The sequence below is a fragment of the Argopecten irradians genome, chromosome 11, assembly GCF_041381155.1.
Source record: "Argopecten irradians isolate NY chromosome 11, Ai_NY, whole genome shotgun sequence".
Classification (NCBI taxonomy): Eukaryota; Metazoa; Mollusca; class Bivalvia; order Pectinida; family Pectinidae; genus Argopecten; species Argopecten irradians.
In genome coordinates, this window is record NC_091144.1 from 41,445,486 (window position 1) to 41,467,963 (window position 22,478).

General features: G+C 40.4%; 1 protein-coding gene across 1 annotated transcript in view; it reads right to left on the minus strand.

Annotated features, from left to right (window-relative positions):
- Positions 1 to 22,478, minus strand: part of LOC138334644 (vacuolar protein sorting-associated protein 51 homolog) — a 65,483-nt gene that overhangs the window by 17,036 nt on the left and 25,969 nt on the right. The window contains 5 exon segments of the mRNA XM_069283281.1: positions 340 to 444; positions 5,029 to 5,153; positions 10,076 to 10,094; positions 10,096 to 10,229; positions 17,651 to 17,727. Coding sequence (XP_069139382.1) covers positions 340 to 444; positions 5,029 to 5,153; positions 10,076 to 10,094; positions 10,096 to 10,229; positions 17,651 to 17,727 — 460 coding nt within the window.

Consider the following 22,478-nt stretch of genomic DNA (forward strand, 5'->3'; position numbering starts at 1 on the left):
TTTACCCACACTGTACTATACACTATCCCCTGTGTCACATTACATACACTTTACCCACACTGTACTATACACTATCCCCTGTGTCACATTACATACACTTTACCCACACTGTACTATACACTATCCCCTGTGTCACATTACATACACTTTACCCACACTGACTATGTTACTACACTATACCCACACTGTATGTTACACTATCGCCTGTATCACGTTAAACACACTTTATCAACACTTTATTATACACAAAAGTAAATTGCACTGGAAAGAAATTGTATTTACACTATCATAAAGTTGAGTTATTTTTCACATTAGAATAAAGAGTTGCCAATTACTTACCAAGTAGGATACAGTGGAAGCTTCCAAGTCCACACACAACCTAGACAGTATGAGGAGTAGGGCGGGAGGTACAGATCCTCTGTCTCCTGTACTCTCACAGAACTCCTGTAATAAGGTAAATAACATTTAATGTCCACACACAACCTAGACAGTATGAGGAGTAGGGCGGGAGGTACAGATCCCCTGTCTCCTGTACTCTCACAGAACTCCTGTAATAAGGTAAATAACATTTAATGTCCACACACAACCTAGACAGTATGAGGAGTAGGGCGGGAGGTACAGATCCTCTGTCTCCTGTACTCTCACAGAACTCCTGTAATAAGGTAAATAACATTTAATGTCCACACACAACCTAGACAGTATGAGGAGTAGGGCGGGAGGTACAGATCCCCTGTCTCCTGTACTCTCACAGAACTCCTGTAATAAGGTAAATAACATTTAATGTCCACACACAACCTAGACAGTATGAGGAGTAGGGCGGGAGGTACAGATCCCCTGTCTCCTGTACTCTCACAGAACTCCTGTAATAAGGTAAATAACATTTAATGTCCACACACAACCTAGACAGTATGAGGAGTAGGGCGGGAGGTACAGATCCCCTGTCTCCTGTACTCTCACAGAACTCCTGTAATAAGGTAAATAACATTTAATGTCCACACACAACCTAGACAGTATGAGGAGTAGGGCGGGAGGTACAGATCCCCTGTCTCCTGTACTCTCACAGAACTCCTGTAATAAGGTAAATAACATTTAATGTCCACACACAACCTAGACAGTATGAGGAGTAGGGTGGGAGGTACAGATCCCCTGTCTCCTGTACTCTCACAGAACTCCTGTAATAAGGTAAATAACATTTAATGTCCACACACAACCTAGACAGTATGAGGAGTAGGGTGGGAGGTACAGATCCTCTGTCTCCTGTACTCTCACAGAACTCCTGTAATAAGGTAAATAACATTTAATGTCCACACACACAACCTAGACAGTATGAGGAGTAGGGCGGGAGGTACAGATCCTCTGTCTCCTGTACTCTCACAGAACTCCTGTAATAAGGTAAATAACATTTAATGTCCACACACAACCTAGACAGTATGAGGAGTAGGGCGGGAGGTACAGATCCTCTGTCTCCTGTACTCTCACAGAACTCCTGTAATAAGGTAAATAACATTTAATGTCCACACACACAACCTAGACAGTATGAGGAGTAGGGCGGGAGGTACAGATCCCTCTGTCACCTGTACTCTCACAGAACTCCTGTAATAAGGTAAATAACATTTAATGTCCACACACAACCTAGACAGTATGAGAAGTAGGGTGGGAGGTACAGATCCCCTGTCTCCTGTACTCTCACAGAACTCCTGTAATAAGGTAAATAACATTTAATGTCCACACACAACCTAGACAGTATGAGGAGTAGGGTGGGAGGTACAGATCCCCTGTCTCCTGTACTCTCACAGAACTCCTGTAATAAGGTAAATAACATTTAATGTCCACACACAACCTAGACAGTATGAGGAGTAGGGCGGGAGGTACAGATCCTCTGTCTCCTGTACTCTCACAGAACTCCTGTAATAAGGTAAATAACATTTAATGTCCACACACAACCTAGACAGTATGAGGAGTAGGGTGGGAGGTACAGATCCCCTGTCTCCTGTACTCTCACAGAACTCCTGTAATAAGGTAAATAACATTTAATGTCCACACACAACCTAGACAGTATGAGGAGTAGGGTGGGAGGTACAGATCCTCTGTCTCCTGTACTCTCACAGAACTCCTGTAATAAGGTAAATAACATTTAATGTCCACACACAACCTAGACAGTATGAGGAGTAGGGCGGGAGGTACAGATCCTCTGTCTCCTGTACTCTCACAGAACTCCTGTAATAAGGTAAATAACATTTAATGTCCACACACAACCTAGACAGTATGAGGAGTAGGGTGGGAGGTACAGATCCTCTGTCTCCTGTACTCTCACAGAACTCCTGTAATAAGGTAAATAACATTTAATGTCCACACACAACCTAGACAGTATGAGGAGTAGGGCGGGAGGTACAGATCCTCTGTCTCCTGTACTCTCACAGAACTCCTGTAATAAGGTAAATAACATTTAATGTCCACACACAACCTAGACAGTATGAGGAGTAGGGCGGGAGGTACAGATCCCCTGTCTCCTGTACTCTCACAGAACTCCTGTAATAAGGTAAATAACATTTAATGTCCACACACAACCTAGACAGTATGAGGAGAGTAGGGCGGGAGGTACAGATCCTCTGTCTCCTGTACTCTCACAGAACTCCTGTAATAAGGTAAATAACATTTAATGTCCACACACAACCTAGACAGTATGAGGAGTAGGGCGGGAGGTACAGATCCTCTGTCTCCTGTACTCTCACAGAACTCCTGTAATAAGGTAAATAACATTTAATGTCCACACACAACCTAGACAGTATGAGGAGTAGGGCGGGAGGTACAGATCCTCTGTCTCCTGTACTCTCACAGAACTCCTGTAATAAGGTAAATAACATTTAATGTCCACACACAACCTAGACAGTATGAGGAGTAGGGCGGGAGGTACAGATCCTCTGTCCTCCTGTACTCTCACAGAACTCCTGTAATAAGGTAAATAACATTTAATGTCCACACACAACCTAGACAGTATGAGGAGTAGGGCGGGAGGTACAGATCCTCTGTCTCCTGTACTCTCACAGAACTCCTGTAATAAGGTAAAATAACATTTAATGTCCACACACAACCTAGACAGTATGAGGAGTAGGGCGGGAGGTACAGATCCTCTGTCTCCTGTACTCTCACAGAACTCCTGTAATAAGGTAAATAACATTTAATGTCCACACACAACCTAGACAGTATGAGGAGTAGGGCGGGAGGTACAGATCCTCTGTCTCCTGTACTCTCACAGAACTCCTGTAATAAGGTAAATAACATTTAATGTCCACACACAACCTAGACAGTATGAGGAGTAGGGCGGGAGGTACAGATCCTCTGTCTCCTGTACTCTCACAGAACTCCTGTAATAAGGTAAATAACATTTAATGTCCACACACAACCTAGACAGTATGAGGAGTAGGGCGGGAGGTACAGATCCTCTGTCTCCTGTACTCTCACAGAACTCCTGTAATAAGGTAAATAACATTTAATGTCCACACACAACCTAGACAGTATGAGGAGTAGGGTGGGAGGTACAGATCCTCTGTCTCCTGTACTCTCACAGAACTCCTGTAATAAGGTAAATAACATTTAATGTCCACACACAACCTAGACAGTATGAGGAGTAGGGTGGGAGGTACAGATCCTCTGTCTCCTGTACTCTCACAGAACTCCTGTAATAAGGTAAATAACATTTAATGTCCACACACAACCTAGACAGTATGAGGAGTAGGGTGGGAGGTACAGATCCTCTGTCTCCTGTACTCTCTCTCAGAACTCCTGTAATAAGGTAAATAACATTTAATGTCCACACACAACCTAGACAGTATGAGGAGTAGGGTGGGAGGTACAGATCCTCTGTCTCCTGTACTCTCACAGAACTCCTGTAATAAGGTAAATAACATTTAATGTCCACACACAACCTAGACAGTATGAGGAGTAGGGTGGGAGGTACAGATCCTCTGTCTCCTGTACTCTCACAGAACTCCTGTAATAAGGTAAATAACATTTAATGTCCACACACACAACCTAGACAGTATGAGGAGTAGGGCGGGAGGTACAGATCCTCTGTCTCCTGTACTCTCACAGAACTCCTGTAATAAGGTAAATAACATTTAATGTCCACACACAACCTAGACAGTATGAGGAGTAGGGACGGGAGGTACAGATCCTCTGTCTCCTGTACTCTCACAGAACTCCTGTAATAAGGTAAATAACATTTAATGTCCACACACAACCTAGACAGTATGAGGAGTAGGGCGGGAGGTACAGATCCTCTGTCTCCTGTACTCTCACAGAACTCCTGTAATAAGGTAAATAACATTTAATGTCCACACACAACCTAGACAGTATGAGGAGTAGGGCGGGAGGTACAGATCCTCTGTCTCCTGTACTCTCACAGAACTCCTGTAATAAGGTAAATAACATTTAATGTCCACACACAACCTAGACAGTATGAGGAGTAGGGCGGGAGGTACAGATCCTCTGTCTCCTGTACTCTCACAGAACTCCTGTAATAAGGTAAATAACATTTAATGTCCACACACAACCTAGACAGTATGAGGAGTAGGGCGGGAGGTACAGATCCCCTGTCTCCTGTACTCTCACAGAACTCCTGTAATAAGGTAAATAACATTTAATGTCCACACACAACCTAGACAGTATGAGGAGTAGGGCGGGAGGTACAGATCCCCTGTCTCCTGTACTCTCACAGAACTCCTGTAATAAGGTAAATAACATTTAATGTCCACACACAACCTAGACAGTATGAGGAGTAGGGCGGGAGGTACAGATCCCCTGTCTCCTGTACTCTCACAGAACTCCTGTAATAAGGTAAATAACATTTAATGTCCACACACAACCTAGACAGTATGAGGAGTAGGGCGGGAGGTACAGATCCCCTGTCTCCTGTACTCTCACAGAACTCCTGTAATAAGGTAAATAACATGACACTCATGGTTAATAACACATGTTTGGTAACTCACATACAACATTAATCCCATCACCAAGAGAGACTAGACATACCTCACATACGGAGTTGATGTGGTTGAGGAAGCCAACAATTAGTCCTTCTCTCACATCATCCGTACAGAATGGCCCTCGGAAGTACGGCTTCATTGCAAACGTGATATCTGATGCTGTGAAGGCCTAAACCAATCAAAAGATAATCATGATAATATCAGTGTTATCTATGACAAGTCATGGCAGTTTGTAGTAAGGTAACTAGTTAGACCCTGTGGCAGAGATTGGATAGAAACATGATAGGTCGGGGTGGGGGATATAATGTATTGGGGAACGCAAACTTTGTGGCATCCAACCACACAAATTTTCACAATGACATATACTTTGTATCCATTAGTTCCAATTCTACAGTTTATAATCCTTATCAGTACTTTGAACAAAACCAACATACATGTTTTACATGTAAAGATTAATCAAATGAACAGCAATATCTCAATATCTAACAGCAAATCTGTATGCGTATGACTAGTACTGGACAGACAAACTGTATGACTAGTACTGGACAGCAATCTGTATGGTGTATGACTAGTACTGGACAGCCAATCTGTATGGTGTATGACTATTGATGGAGAGCCAATCTGTATGGTGTATGACTAGTACTGGGAACAGACAACTGTATGTGTGTATGACTAGTACTGGACAGACAAACTGTATGGTGTATGACTAGTACTGGACAGACAATCTGTATGGTGTATGACTAGTACTGGACAGCCAATCTGTATGGTGTATGACTAGTACTGGACAGACAATCTGTATGGTGTATGACTAGTACTGAACAGACAAACTGTATGGTGTATGACTAGTACTGGACAGCCCAATCTGTATGGTGTTATGACTAGTACTGGACAGACAAACTGTAGAATGGTGTATATGATATAGTAGGACAGACAATCTGTATGGTGTATGACTAGTACTGGACAGACAATCTGTATGGTGTATGACTAGTACTGGACAGACAATCTGTATGGTGTATGACTAGTACTGGACAGCCAATCTGTATGGTGTATGACTAGTACTGGACAGACAATCTGTATGGTGTATGACTAGTACTGGACAGACAATCTGTATGGTGTATGACTAGTACTGGACAGACAATCTGTATGGTGTATGACTAGTACTGGACAGCCAATCTGTATGGTGTATGACTAGTACTGGACAGACAATCTGTATGGTGTATGACTAGTACTGGACAGACAATCTGTATGGTGTATGACTAGTACTGGACAGACAATCTGTATGGTGTATGACTAGTACTGGACAGACAATCTGTATGGTGTATGACTAGTACTGGACAGACAATCTGTATGGTGTATGACTAGTACTGGACAGACAATCTGTATGGTGTATGACTAGTACTGGACAGCCAATCTGTATGGTGTATGACTAGTACTGAACAGACAATCTGTATGGTGTATGACTAGTACTGGACAGACAATCTGTATGGTGTTATGACTATACTTGGACAGACAGACAATCCTGTATGGTGTATTGTCGTATGACTAGTACTTGGACAGACAATCTGTATGGTGTAATGGACTAGACTAGTACTGTACAGGACAAATCTGTATGGTGTATGACTAGTACTGGACAGTGACAATCTGTATGGTAGTGTATGACTAGTACTGGACAGACAATCTGTATGGTGTATGACTAGTACTGGACAGACAATCTGTATGGTGTATGACTAGTACTGGACAGACAATCTGTATGGTGTATGACTAGTACTGGACAGACAAACTGTATGGTGTATGACTAGTACTGGACAGACAATCTGTATGGTGTATGACTAGTACTGGACAGCCAATCTGTATGGTGTATGACTAGTACTGGACAGACAATCTGTATGGTGTATGAACAATCACTAGTACTGAACAGACAAATCTGTATGGTGTATGACTAGTACTGGACAGACAATCTGTATGGTGTATGACTAGTACTGGACAGACAATCTGTATGGTGTAATGAATGTAGTACTGGACAACAATCTGTATGGTTGTATGACTAGTACTGGACAGACAATCTGTATGGTGTATGACTAGTACTGGGACAGCTTAACAAATCTGTATGGGTGTATGACTAGTACTGGAACAGACAATCTGTATGGTATGAGTAGTAGGACCAGCAAATGACTGTAGTATTGTGGACATGACCAAATTGTATGTGTGTATGACTAGTACTGAGTGGACAGGACAATCTGTATGGTGTATGACTAGTACTGGACAGACAATCTGTATGGTGTATGACTAGTACTGGACAGACAAACTGTATGGTGTATGACTGACTAGTACTGGACAGACCAATCTGTATGTGTGTATTATGATAGTACTGGAACAGACAATCTGTATGGTGTATGACTAGTACTGAACAGACAATACTGTATGTGGGACTAGTAACTGGACAGACAAACTGTATGGTGTATGACTAGTACTGGACAGACAAACTGTATGGTGTATGACTAGTACTGGACAGACAATCTGTATGGTGTATGACTAGTACTGGACAGACAATCTGTATGGTGTATGACTAGTACTGGACAGACAAACTGTATGGTGTATGACTAGTACTGAACAGACAAACTGTATGGTGTATGACTAGTACTGGACAGCCAATCTGTATGGTGTATGACTAGTACTGGACAGACAATCTGTATGGTGTATGACTAGTACTGGACAGACAATCTGTATGAACTGTGTGTATGACTATTTTGTACTGGACAGCCAATCTGTATGGTGTATGACTAGTACTGAACAGACAATCTGTATGGTGTATGACTAGTACTGGACAGACAATCTGGTATGGTGTATGTACTACTGGACAACAATATGTATGGTGTATACTAGTACTGACAGACAATCTGTATGGTGTATGAAGTGACTAGTTACTGGACAGACAATCTGTATGGTGTATGACTAGTACTGACAGACAATCTGTATGGTGTATCGACTAGTACTGGACAGCCAATCCTGTATGGGGTGTATGACTAGTACTGGACAGACAATCTGTATGTGTATGACTAGTATGGACAGGACTAATACTGTATGGTGTATGACTAGTACTGGACAGCCAATCTGTATGGTGTATGACTAGTACTGGACAGACAAACTGTATGGTGTATGACTAGTACTTGACAGACAATCTGTATGGTGTATGACTAGTACTGAACAGCCAATCTGTATGGTGTATTACTAGTACTGGACAGCAAATCTGTATGGTGTATGACTAGTACTGGACAGCTATCTGTATGGTGTATGACTAGTACTGAACAGACAATCTGTATGGTGTATGACTAAGTACTGAACAGACAATCTGTATGGTGTATGACTAGTACTGGACAGACAATCTGTATGGTGTATGACTAGTACTGAACAGACAATCTGTATGGTGTGTATGACTAGTACTGAACAGACAATCTGTATGGTGTATGACTAGTACTGGACAGACTAATCTGTATGGTGTATGACTAGTACTGGACAGAACAATCTGTATGGTGTATGACTAGTACTGGACAGTACTGAAAAGACCAATCTGTATGGTGTATGACTAGTACTGTATGTTTAGTACTGGAACAGCCAATCTGTATGGTGACTAGTACGGACAGAAATCTGTATGGCGTATGACTAGTACTGGACAGCCAATCTGTATGGTGTATGACTAGTACTGGACAGACAATCTGTATGGTGTATGACTAGTACTGGACAGACAATCTGTATGGTGTATGACTAGTACTGGACAGACAATCTGTATGTATGGTGTATGACTAGTACTGGACAGCAAATCTGTATGGTGTGATGACTAGTACTGGACAGACAATCTGTTATGGTGTATGGACATAGTACTGGACAGACAAACTGTATGGTGTATGACTAGTACTGGACAGACAATCTGTATGGTGTATGACTAGTACTGGACAGCCAATCTGTATGGTGTATGAACTTAGTACTGAACAGACAAACTGTATGGTGTATGACTAGTACCTGGACAGACAATCTGTATGGTGTATGACTAGTACTGGACAGACAATCTGTATGGTGTATGACTAGTACTGGAACAGACAATCTGTATGGTGATATGACTAGTACTTGAACAGACCAATCTGTATGGTGTATGACTAGTACTAAGGACAGACCAATCTGTATGTGTATGACTAGTGACATGAACAGACAATCTGTATGGTGTATGACTAATTACTGGACAGACAATCTAGTATGGTGTAATGACTAGTACTGGACAGCCAATCTGTATGGTGTATGACTAGATACAGGGGGTACTGGACAGACAAACTGTATGTGTATGACTAGTACCTGGACAGACAATCTGTATGGTGTATGACTAGTACTGGACATCCAATCTGTATGGTGTATGACTAGTACTGGACAGACAATCTCGTATGTGTAGTGACTAGTATGGACAGTGACAATCTGTATGTGTAATACTAGTACTACTGGACAGACAATCAGTATGGTTGTAATTACTAGTACTGGAACAGACAATCTGTATGGTGATATGACTAGTACTGGACAGACTTCATGGTGTAACTGAATGACAAACTGTATGGTGTATGTTTATGACTAGTACTATACTGGACAGCACAATCTGTATGGTGTATGACTAGTACTGGACAAGACAATCTGTATGGTGTATGACTAGTACTGAGGACATGGTGTATGACTCAGTACTGAACAGACAATCTGTATGTGTGTGATGGGACTAGTAACTGACAGACAATCTGTATGGGTGTTATACTAGTTACTGGGACAGCCAATCTGTATGGTGTATGTGACAAGTACTGGACAGACAACTGTATGGTGTATGACTAGTACTGGAACAGAGCCAATCTGTATGGTGTGTATGACTAGTACTGGACAGACAAATCTGTATGGTGTATGACTAGTACTGGACAGCCAATCTGTATTGACGCATGAACGGACATAAAACAAAGGTGTATAGATATCCCCTGTTCACCTAACACATTATCTAACATTGGTGACAGCAGTTTCATAGGACGTCAACTGTCTCTATATATGTGTGAGACTTATCTCTGGATAGCCCTGGAGATTTCCGAGGACGGAAGTTGATCTGTTCCAGGTATAGTGGTTGACTGGAGCAGCAAGTGGAATGGAGCAAGTCTGATAGCTGGGCCGAACTCTCCTGTTTTCCAACCAAACGTGGTGCGGCAAGGTTTTGTCTTATGTCTGTCAGACAATCTGGGTAAAAAAAAAGTCAGGGCAATAATGGTACAAAATCTAAGATATCGTAATATATCAGTGTGTGATAGTGGTAAATCTAAGATATCTAAGTCAGTGTGTCAGTGGTAAATCTTAAAGTATCTAAGTCAGTGTGACAGTGGGTAAATCTAAGATATCTTAGTCAGTGTGACAGTGGTAAATCTAAGATATCTAAGTCAGTGTGTCAGTGTGACAGTGGTAAATCTAAGATATCTAAGTCAGTGTGACAGGGGATAAATCTAAGATATGTCAGTGTGACAGTGGTAATCTAAGATATCTTAGTCAGTGTGACAGTGGTAAATTCTACAGATATCTAAGTCAGATGTGACAGTCAGTGTGTAGTGGTAAATCTAAGATATCTAGTCTAAGTCAGTGTGAGTCAGTGGTAAATCTTAGATATCTAAAGTGGTGTCAGTGGTATCTAAGTCTAGTCAGTGTGACAGTGGATAAAAAATCTAAGGTTGGAATCTAAGTCAGTGTGACAGTGGTAATAATCTAAGATATCGTAAGTCCGTGTCGTCAGTGTGACAGTGGTAAATCTAAGATATCTAAGTCAGTGTGACAGTGGTAAATCTAAGATATCTTAGTCAGCGAGTGTAAAAGACCAGTGTGACAGGTAAATCTGAAGATATCTAAGTCAGTGTGACAGTGGTAATCTAAGATATCTAAAGTCAGGTGTGACAAGTGGTAAATCTAAGATATTCTAAGTCAGTGTGACAGTGGTAAATCTAAGATATCTAAGTCAGTGTGACAGTGTAAATCTTATAGATATCTAAGTCAGAGTGACATAAATCTAAGATATCAAAGTCAGTCTGACAGTGACATGATAAATCTAAGATATCTAAGTCAGTGTGACAGTGGTAAATCTAAGATATCTATCAGTCAGTGTGACAGTGGTATCTAAGATTATCTAATCGTCAGATATCTAAAGTCAGATATTGTGACAGTGACAGTGGTAAATCTATAGATATCTAAGTAAATGCTATGGTCATTGTGTCAGTGGTAAATCTAAGATATCTAGTCAGTGTGTCTAGTGTGACAGTGGTAAATTCTAAGATATCCTTATTAAGTCAGTGTGACAGTGGTAAAATCTAAGATATCTAAGTCAGTGTGACAGTGGTAAATCTAAGATATCCTAGTAGTAAATCTCAGATGTGACAGTGAGACAATGGTAATAATCTAAGATAAATCTATCTCTAAGTCAGTGTGACAGTGGTAGAAATCTAAGATATCTAAGTCAGTGTGACAGTGGTTAATCTAAGTAAGTGAATATCTAAGTCATAGTGTGACAGTGGTAAATCTAAGATATCTAAAGTCAGTGTGACAGTGATTAAATCGGTAAGACAATCTTAGTCTAAGTTGTGACAGTGGTTAAATCTAAGATATCTAAGTAGAGTGACAGTGTGATCTAAGTGGAAGTCATCTACAGTGATAAATTTAAGTATCAAGGACAGTGTGACAGTGGTAAATCTAAGATATCTAAGTCAGTGTGGTGGTGTAAATGTTAGATATCTTAAGTCAGTGACAGTGGTAAATCTAAGATATCTAAGTCAGTGTGACAGTGGTAAATCTATAGATATTCCTAAGTCAGTGTGTCAGTGGCTTAAATCTAAGATATCTAAGTCAGTGTGACAGTGGGTAAATCTAAGATACACTTAAATCTAAGTCAGTCTGTTGACCAGTGGTAAAATCTAATGATATCTAAGTCAGTGTGACAGTGGTAAATCTTAAGATATCTATAGTCAGTGTGACAGTGGTAAATCTAAGATATTTAATAGTCAGTGTGACAGTGGTAAATCTAAGATATCTAGTGTCAGTGGTGTGATTATCAGTGTTGTCAGTGGTAAATCTAAGATATCTAAGTCAGTGTGACAGTGGTAAATCTAAGATATCTAAGTCAGTGTGACAGTGGTAAATCTAAGATATCTAAGTCAGTGTGACAGTGGTAAATCTAAGATATCTAAGTCAGTGTGACAGTGGTAAATCTAAGATATCTAAGTCAGTGTGACAGTGGTAAATCTAAGATATCTAAGTCAGTGTGACAGTGGTAAATCTAAGATATCTAAGTCAGTGTGACAGTGGTAAATCTAAGATATCTAAGTCAGTGTGACAGTGGTAAATCTAAGATATCTAAGTCAGTGTGACAGTGGTAAATCTAAGATATCTAAGTCAGTGTGGACCGTGTAAATCTTAAATATCTAAGTCATGTGACAGTAAGTTAAATCTAAGATATTCATAAGATATTCTAAGTGTGACTGTGGTAAATCTAAGATATCTAAGTCAGTGTGATCAGTGTAAACTAAGATTTGGTAAATCTAAGATATCTAAGTATCTAATTCAGTCAGTGACAGTGTAAATCTAAGATATCTAAGTCAGTGTGACAGTGGTAAATCTAAGATATCTAAGTCAGTGTGATCAGTATGGTAAAATCTAAGATATACTAAGTCAGTGTGACAGTGGTGAATTGGTAATCTAAGATATCTAAGTCAGAGTGACAGTGGTGGTAAATCTAAGATAGTTATCTAAGTCAGTGTGAACCGTGGTAAATTCAGACAGTGGTAAATCTAAGATATCTAAGTGTGACAGTGGTATAAATCTAAGATATCTAATTCAGTCGTGGGACAGTGGTAAATCTAGTCTATGTAAGTCATTGTAAGACATCTAAATCACAGTGATAAATCTAAGATATAAGTCATGTGACAGTGGGTAAATCTAAGTGTGTACAGTGTGACAGTGGTAAATCTAAGATATCTAAAGTCAGTGTGACAGTGGTAAATCCAAAGATTATCTAACGACGAGTGTGACAGTGGTAAATCTAAGATAAATCTAAGTCAGTGTGACTTGTGGTAAATCTAAAATATCTAAGTCTGTCTGACAGTGGTAAATCTAAGTTATCTAAGTCAGTGTGACAGTGGTAAATCTAAGATATCTAAGTCAGTGGTAAATCTGATATTAAGTCAGTCTGACAGTGGTAAATCTAAGATATCTAAGTCAGTGTGGAGATCTCAGTGGTTGACAGTGGTAAATCTAAGATATCTAAGTCAGTGTGACAGTGGTAAATCTAAGAATACAGTGTAAATCTAAGTCAGTGTAGTACACAGTGGTAAATCTAAGATATCTAAGTCAGTCTGTGACAGTGGTAAATCTAAGATATCTAAGTCAATGTAAGTCAGTGTGACAGTAAAATCTAAAGATCATGTACAGTCAAATGTGACAGTGGTAAGTAATCTACAGATATCATCTAAGTCGTGTGACAGAGGAAAATCTAAGATATCTAAGTCAGTGTGACAGTGGTAAATCTAAGTCAGTGTGACAAGTAAGATCTAAGTTCTGTGTGACAGTGGTAAATCTAAGATATCTAAGTCAGTGGTGACAGTGGTAAATCTAAAGAGTGGTAATTAAGTCAGTGTAAGACAGTGGTAAATCTAAGATATCTAAGTCAGTGTGCTGTGTGACGTCAGTGGTGGAAAAATATAAGATATCTAAGTCAGTGTGACAGTGGTAAATCTAAGATATCTAAGATATCTAAGTCAGTGTGACAGTGGTAAATCTAAGATATCTAAGTCAGTGTGACAGTGGTAAATCTAAGATATCTAAGTCAGTGTGACAGTGGTAAATCTAAGATATCTAAGTCAGTGTGACAGTGGTAAATCTAAGATATCTAAGTCAGTGTGACAGTGGTAAATCTAAGATATCTAAGTCAGTGTGACAGTGGTAAATCTAAGATATCTAAGTCAGTGTGACAGTGATAAATCTAAGATATCTAAGTCAGTGTGACAGTGGTAAATCTAAGATATCTAAGTCAGTGTGACAGTGGTAAATCTAAGATATCTAAGTCAGTGTGACAGTGGTAAATCTAAGATATCTAAGTCAGTGTGACAGTGGTAAATCTAAGTCAGTGTGACAGTGGTAAATCTAAGTCAGTGTGACAGTGGTAAATCTAAGATATCTAAGTCAGTGTGACAGTGGTAAATCTAAGATATCTAAGTCAGTGTGACAGTGGTAAATCTAAGATATCTAAGTCAGTGTGACAGTGGTAAATCTAAGATATCTAAGTCAGTGTGACAGTGGTAAATCTAAGATATCTAAGTCAGTGTGACAGTGGTAAATCTAAGATATCTAAGTCAGTGTGACAGTGGTAAATCTAAGATATCTAAGTCAGTGTGACAGTGGTAAATCTAAGTCAGTGTGACAGTGGTAAATCTAAGATATCTAAGTCAGTGTGACAGTGGGATCAGTCAGTGTACATCTGGTAATCTTAGATATCTAAGTCAGGGTGACAGTGGTAAATCTAAAGAGTTGAGTGACAGTGGTAAATCTAAGATATCTTAGTCAGTGTGACAGTGGTAAATCTAAGATATCTAAGTCAGTGTGACAGTGGTAAATCTAAGATATCTAAGTCAGTGTGACAGTGGTAAATCTAAGATATCTAAGTCAGTGTGACAGTGGTAAATCTAAGATATCTAAGTCAGTGTGACAGTGGTAAATCTAAGATATCTAAGTCAGTGTGACAGTGGTAAATCTAAGATATCTAAGTCAGTGTGTCAGTGTGACAGTGGTAAATCTAAGATATCTAAGTCAGTGTGACAGTGGTAAATCTAAGATATCTAAGTCAGTGTGACAGTGGTAAATCTAAGATATCTAAGTCAGTGTGACAGTGGTAAATCTAAGATATCTAAGTCAGTGTGACAGTGGTAAATCTAAGATATCTAAGTCAGTGTGACAGTGGTAAATCTAAGATATCTAAGTCAGTCTGACAGTGGTAAATCTAAGATATCTAAGTCAGGAGTGACAGTGACATATCTGGTATAATCTAAATTCATTCGTGATAGTGGTAAATCTAGAAATATCAAGTCAGTGTGACAGTGGTAAATCTAAAGATATTGGACGAGTGTCAGTGTGACAGTGGTAAATCTAAGATATCTAAGTCAGAGTGACAGTGGTAAATCTAAGATATCTAAGTCAGTGTGACAGTGGTAAATCTAAGATATCTAAGTCAGTGTGACAGTGGTAAATCTAAGATATCTAAGTCAGTGTGGACAGTGGTAAAATCTAAGATATCGAAGTCAGTGTGACAGTGTGACATTGGTAAATCTAAGATATCTACGTGGTAAGTCAGTGTGACAGTGGTAAATCTAAGATATCTAAGTCAGGTGTACGTGACAGTGGTAAATCTAGAGATAAATTCTATATCTAAGTCAGTGTTGACAGTGGTAAATCTAAGTAAATATATCTAAGTCAGTGTGACAGTGGTAAATCTGTTCAGATATCTAAGTCAGTGTGACAGTGGTAAATCTAAGATATCTAAGTCAGTGTGACAGTGGTAAATCTAAGATATCTAAGTCAGTGTGACAGTGGTAAATCTAAGATATCTAAGTCAGTGTGACAGTGGTAAATCTAAGATATCTAAGTCAGTGTGACAGTGGTAAATCTAAGATATCTAAGTCAGTGTGACAGTGGTAAATCTAAGATATCTAAGTCAGTGTGACAGTGGTAAATCTAAGATATCTAAGTCAGTCTAAGTCAGTGTCGACAGTGTAAATCTAAGATATCTAAGTCAGTGTTTTTTCGACAGTTGGTAAATCTGTCAGTGACCAGTGGTAAAAATCTAAGATATCTTAGTCAGTGTGACAGTGGTAAATCTAAGATATCTAAGTCAGTGTGACAGTGGTAAATCTAAGATATCTGAAAGTCAGTGTGACAGTGGTAAATCTAAGATATCTAAGTCAGTGTGACAGTGGTAAATCTAAGATATCTAAGTCAGTGTGACAGTGGTACATTTGACAGATTTTAAATCTAAGTATATCTAAGTCAGTGTGACAGTGGTAAATCTAAGATATCTAAGTCAGTGTGACAGTGGTAAATCTAAGATATCTAAGTCAGTGTGACAGTGGTAAATCTCTAAGATATCTAAGATCAGTGGTAAATCTAAGATACAGTCAGAGTGACAGTGGTAAATCTAAGATATCTAAGTCAGTGTGACAGTGGTAGAAAAAATTAAATCTAAGATATCTAAGTCAGTGTGACAGTGGTATCTAAATGACTAAGATATCTAAGTCAGTGTGACAGTGGTAAATCTAAGATATCTAAGTATCAGTGTGGACAGTATCTAATCTAAGATAATACTTAAAAGTCAGTGTGTGACAGTGGTAAATCTAAGATATCTAAGTCAGTGTGACAGTGGTAAATCTAAGATATCTAAGTACAGTGATAAATCTAAGTGACAGTGGAAAGTGATAAATCTAAGATATCTAAGTCAGTGACATGTGTGACAGTGTGACAATAAATCTAAGATATCTAAGTCAGTGTGACAGTGGTAAATCTAAGATATCTAAGTCAGTGTGGACAGTGGTGGTAAATCTAAGTCATGTCTAAAATCTAAGTCAGTGTGACAGTGTAAATCTAAGATATCTAAGTCAGTGTGACAGTGGTAAAAAGATCTAAGGATATCTAAGTCAGAATATGTGACAGTGAACAGTGGTAAATCTAAGATATCTAAGTCAGTGTGACAGTGGTAAAATCTAAGTTCAGTGTGATAGTTAAATCTAAGTCAGTGTGACAGTGGAGCAAATAAATACTAAGATATCTAAGTCAGTGTGACAGTGTAAGATAAATCTACAGATATCTAAGGTCAGTGTGACAGTGGTAAATCTATAGATATCTAAGTCAGTGTGACAGTGGTAAAGTGGTAAATCAGTGTGAAGTGGATATCTAGAGTCAGTCAAGTGTGACAGTGGTAAATCTAAGATCTAAGTCCGTGTGACAGTGTGTTAAATTAAAGATATCAGTCAGTGTGACAGTGGTAAATCTATATTCTAATCTCTGGGTGACAGTGGTAAATCAGTCTAAGTCAGTCGTGTCAGTGGTAAGGTTCATCTAAGATAATCTAAGTCAGTGTGTCAGTGGTAAGAATCTAAGTGAACAGTTGGTAATCTAAGTCAGTGTGACAGTGCGTGTAAATCAAAGATATCTAAGTCAGTGTGACAGTGGTAAATCTAAGATATCTAAGTCAGTGTGACAGTGGTAAATCTAAGATATCTAAGTCAGTGTGACAGTGGTAAATCTAAGATATCTAAGTCAGTGTGACAGTGGTAAATCTAAGATAATATCTAATGGTAAATCTAAGTGTGACAGTGTGTAAATCTGGGATATAAGATATCTAAGTTCAGTTTGAACAGTGGTACAATATAAAGATATCTAAGTCAGTGTGACAGTGGTAAATCTAAGACATCTAAGTCAGTTGTGACAGTGGTAAATCTAAGATATCTAAGATCTGACAAGTGGTAAATCATAAAGACAGTGTGACCAGTGGTAAATCTGATATCGCTATTCATTTTTCAGTGGTAAGTAAGATAAAATAAGTCAAAAGAGACATAAATCTGTCAGGGGTGTGACAGTACCCGCAAAGATATCTATGTCTTTGCTGACAGTGTAAATGTAAATAATGTCCAACTCTGGTAAGTATCCTGGCAGAGAGCTGAAAGATGGTAAAATCTTAACCCGCAAAATTTCAGTGCCTGGTAAATGAAACGCCAATGTAAGTTTAAGTATAAAATTCAATGAAGCCTCTTGAAACATCAAGTTTCCCCCTCAAGTGCCTGTCCACTTGAAACAGCAATGAACCAGCAATCAATTTTATTTAAGCATTATTTCTCAACTTTTTTGGGTCTGTGAAGTCATAATACATAATGAGCAGAGTTCAACATCAGCTTCACAAAGTTTTGCAATGCTGGTTGCTCGCCAACGATGGGCAGTGTATGCAATGTATTAAAGTGTGTTTAAATTAGGTGCTTTGGTGTTACTAAATGACTCTGGATATCTCACAATGCATCTTTGTCGCTCAATGGTTGAATAGTTGTTTGGCCATCACTTGGAGTTTTTTGCAACAAGGAGTTGTTTGTTTTTACTGTCTGTTGTTTACCCTATGGCCTGTCTATTGTTTACCCCTAGGCCTCATTTGTTTACCCCAAGGCCTGTTATTGTTTACCCCTAGGCCTGTCTAGATTTGTTTTACCCCTAGGCCTGTCTATTGTTTACCCCTAAGGTTCCTGTCTGTGTTTACCCTCTATTGTTTACCCCCTAAGCCTGTCTATTGTTTACCCCTAGTTTACCACCTGGCCTATTGTTTACCCCTAGGCCTGTACCCTATTGTTTACCCCTAGGCCTGTCTATTGTTTACACCTTGGCCTGTCTATTGTTTACCCCTAGGCCTGTCTATTGTTTACCTCTAGGCCTGTCTATTGTTTACCCTTATGTCTATTGTTTACCCCTAAACCTGTCTATTGTTTACCCCTAGGCCTGTCTATTGTTTACACCTCTAGGCCTGTCTATTGTTTACCCCTAGGCCTGTCTATTGTTTTACCCCTAGGTCTGTCTATTGTTTACCCACCTATTTGATCCTAGGTCCTGTCTAGCCTGTTTTACCCCTAGTCTATTGTTTACCCCCTGTCTATTGTTTACCCCTAGGCCTGTCTATTGTTTTACCCCTAGGCCTGTCTATTGTTTACCCCTAGGCCTGTCTATTGTTTACCCCTAGGCCTGTCTATTGTTTTTACCCCTAGGGCTGTCTGGTCTCCTAAGCCTTTTACCCCTAGGCCTGTCTATTGTTTTTACCCCTAGGCCTGTCTATTGTTTAACCCCCTAGGGTTTCCCTGTACTGTCTATTGTTTACCCCTAGGCCTGTCTATTTGTTTACCCCTAGGCCTGTCTATTGTTTAGCCTTTACCCTATTGTTTAAAACCCTAGACCTGTTCTATTGTTTACCCTCTAGCCTGTCTATTGTTTACCCCTAGGCCTGTCTATTGTTTACCCCTAGGCCTGTCTATTGTTTACCCCTAGGCCTGTCTATTGTTTACCCCTAGGCCTGTCTATTGTTTACACCTTATGTCTATTGTTTACCCCTAGGCCTGTCTATTGTTTACCCCTAGGCCTGTCTATTGTTTACCCCTAGGCCTGTCTATTGTTTACCCCTAGGCCTGTCTATTGTTTACCCCTAGGCCTGTCTATTGTTTACCCCTAGGCCTGTCTATTGTTTACCCCTAGGCCTATTGTCTATTGTGTTACCACCTCTATTGTTTCTCTGTCTATTGTTTACACCTAGGCCCTATTGTTTACCCCTAGGCCTGTCTATTGTTTACCCCTATGTCTATTGTTTTACCCTGTCTATTGTTTACCCCTAGGCCTGTCTATTGTTTACCCCTAGGCCTGTCTATTGTTTTACACCCCTATTATTGTTTACTAGGCTGTCTATTGGCCCTGTCTATTGTTTACCCCTAGGCCTGTCTATTGTTTACCCTTAGGCCTGTCTATTGTTTACCCCTAGGCCTGTCTATTGTTTACCCCCTAGGTTTTACCTGTCTATTATTGTTTACCCCTAGGCCTGTCTATTGTTACCCCTTGTCCCCTAGGCCCTGTCTATTGTTTACCCCTAGGCCTGTCTATTGTCTATTTTACCCCTAGGCCTTGTCCTTGTCTATTGTTTACCTCAGGCCTATTGTTTTAGCCCTGTCTGTCTTGTTTACCCCTATGGCCTGTCTATTGTTTACCCCTAGGCCCTGTACCCCTAGGCCTTCTATTGTTTACCCCTAGGCCTTGTCTATTGTTTACCCCTAGGTCTGTTACCCCCTATCTGTCTATTGTTTACCCCTTAGTCTGTCTATTGTTTACCCCTAGGCCTGTCTATTGTTTACCCCTAGGCCTGTCTATTGTTTACCCCTAGGCCTGTCTATTGTTTACCCCTAGGCCTGTCTATTGTTTACCCCTAGGCCTGTCTATTGTTTACCCCTAGGCCTGTCTATTGTTTTACCCCCTATTGGCCTATTGTCTATTGTCTTATGTTACCCTAGGTCTGTCTATTGTTTACCCCTAGGCCTGTCTATTGTTTACCCCTAGGCCTGTCTATTGTTTACCCTTATGTCTATTGTTTACCCCTAGGCCTGTCTATTGTTTACCCCTAGGCCTGTCTATTGTTTACCCCTAGGCCTGTCTATTGTTTACCCCTAGGCCTGTCTATTGTTTACCCCTAGGCCTGTCTATTGTTTACCCCTAGGCCTGTCTATTGTTTACCCCTAGGCCTGTCTATTGTTTACCCCTAGGCCTGTCTATTGTTTACCCCTAGGCCTGTCTATTGTTTACCCCTAGGCCTGTCTATTGTTTACCCCTAGGCCTGTCTATTGTTTACCCCTAGGTCTGTCTATTGTTTACCCCTAGGCCTGTCTATTGTTTACCCCTAGGACTGTCTATTGTTTACCCCTAGGCCTGTATATAGGCCTGTAGGTCTGTTATTGTTTACCCCTAAGGCTTGTCTATTGTTTACCCCTAGGCCTGTTTGTCTATTGTTTACCCCTAAGGCCTGTCTATTGTTTACCCCTAGGCCTGTCTATTGTTTACCCCTAGGCCTGTCTATTGTTTACCCCTAAGCCTGTCTATTGTTTACCCCTAGGCCTGTCTATTGTTTACCCCTAGGCCTGTCTATTGTTTACCCCTAGGCCTGTCTATTGTTTACCCCTAAGCCTGTCTACTGTTTACCCCTAGGCATGTCTATTGTTTACCCCTAAGTCTGTCTATTGTACCCTCCTACCTCTATTGCCTGTCTATTGTTTACCCCCTAGGCCTGTCTATTGTTTACCCCTAGTTTACACCCTGTCTATTGTTTACCCTTGTTAACCCCCTGTCTATTGTTTTACCCCTAGGCATGTCTGTCTATTGTTTACCCCTAGGCCTGTCTATTGTTTACCCCTAGGCCTGTCTATTGTTTACCCCTAGACCTGTCTATTGTTTACCCCTAGGCCTGTCTATTGTTTACCCCTAGGCCTGTCTATTGTTTACCCCTAGGCCTGTCTATTGTTTACCCCTAGGCCTGTCTATTGTTTACCCCTAGGCCTGTCTATTGTTTACCCCTAGGCCTGTCTATTGTTTACCCCTAAGTCTGTCTATTGTTTACCCCTAGGCCTGTCTATTGTTTACCCCTAGGCCTGTCTATTGTTTACCCCTAGGTCTGTCTATTGTTTACCCCTAGGCCTGTCTATTGTTTTACCCCTAGGTTACCCCTGTCTATTGTTTACCCCTAGGCCTGTCTATTGTTTACCCCTAGGCTTGTTGTTTACTATCTGTTTCTATTCGGCCTGTCTTTGTCTATTGTTTACCCCTAGGCCTGTCTATTGTTTACCCCTAGGCCTGTCTATTGTTTACCCCTAGGCCTGTCTATTGTGTTTACCCCTGTAGGCCTGTCTATTGTTTACCCCTAGGCCTGTCTATTGTTTACCCCTAGGTCTCTGTCTATTGTTTACCCCCTAGGCCTGTTATTGTTCTGTCTATTTGTTTATTCCCCCTAGGCCTGTCCTGTCTAGGGCTTGTTTACCCCTAGGCCTGTCTATTGTCTTTACCCCCTAGGTCCCTGTCTATTCTATTGTTTACCCCTAGGCCTGTCTATTATTGTTTACCCCCTCACTGTCTGTCTATTGTTTACCCCTAGGAACCTGTCTATTGTTTACCCCTAGGCCTGTCTATTGTTTACCCCTAGGCCTGTCTATTGTTTACACCCTAGGCCTGTCCCCTAGAGGCCTGTTCTATTTTACCCCTAGGCCTGTCTATTGTTTACCCCTATTGGCCTGTCTATTGTTTACCCCTAGGCCTGTCTATTGTTTTAACCCCTAGGCCTGTCTATTGTTTACCCCTAGGCCTGTCTATTGTTTACCCCTAGGCCTGTCTATTGTTTACCCCTAGGTCTGTCTATTGTTTACCCCTAGGCCTGTCTATTGTTTACCCCTAGGCCTTGTTGTCTATTGTTTACTCCTAGCCTGTCTATTGTTTTCCCCTAGGCCTGTCTATTGTTTACCCCTAGGCCTGTCTATTGTTTACCCCTAGGCCTGTCTATTGTTTACCCTTAAGGCCTAGGCCTGTCTATTGTTTACCCCTAGGCATGTCTGTTGTTTACCCCCTATTGTTTACCCCTAGGTCCCTATGTCTATTGTTTACCCCTAGGCACCTGTCTATTGTTTACCCCTAGGCCTGTCTATTGTTTACCCCTATTGTTTACCCCTGTCTATTGTTTACTCCCTAGGCCTGTCTATTGTTTACCCCTAGGCCTGTCTATTGTTTACCCCTAGGCCTGTCTATTGTTTACCCCTAGGCCTGTCTATTGTTTACCCCTAGGCCTGTCTATTGTTTACCCCTAGGCCTGTCTATTGTTTACCCCTAAGCCTGTCTATTGTTTACCCCTAGGCCTGT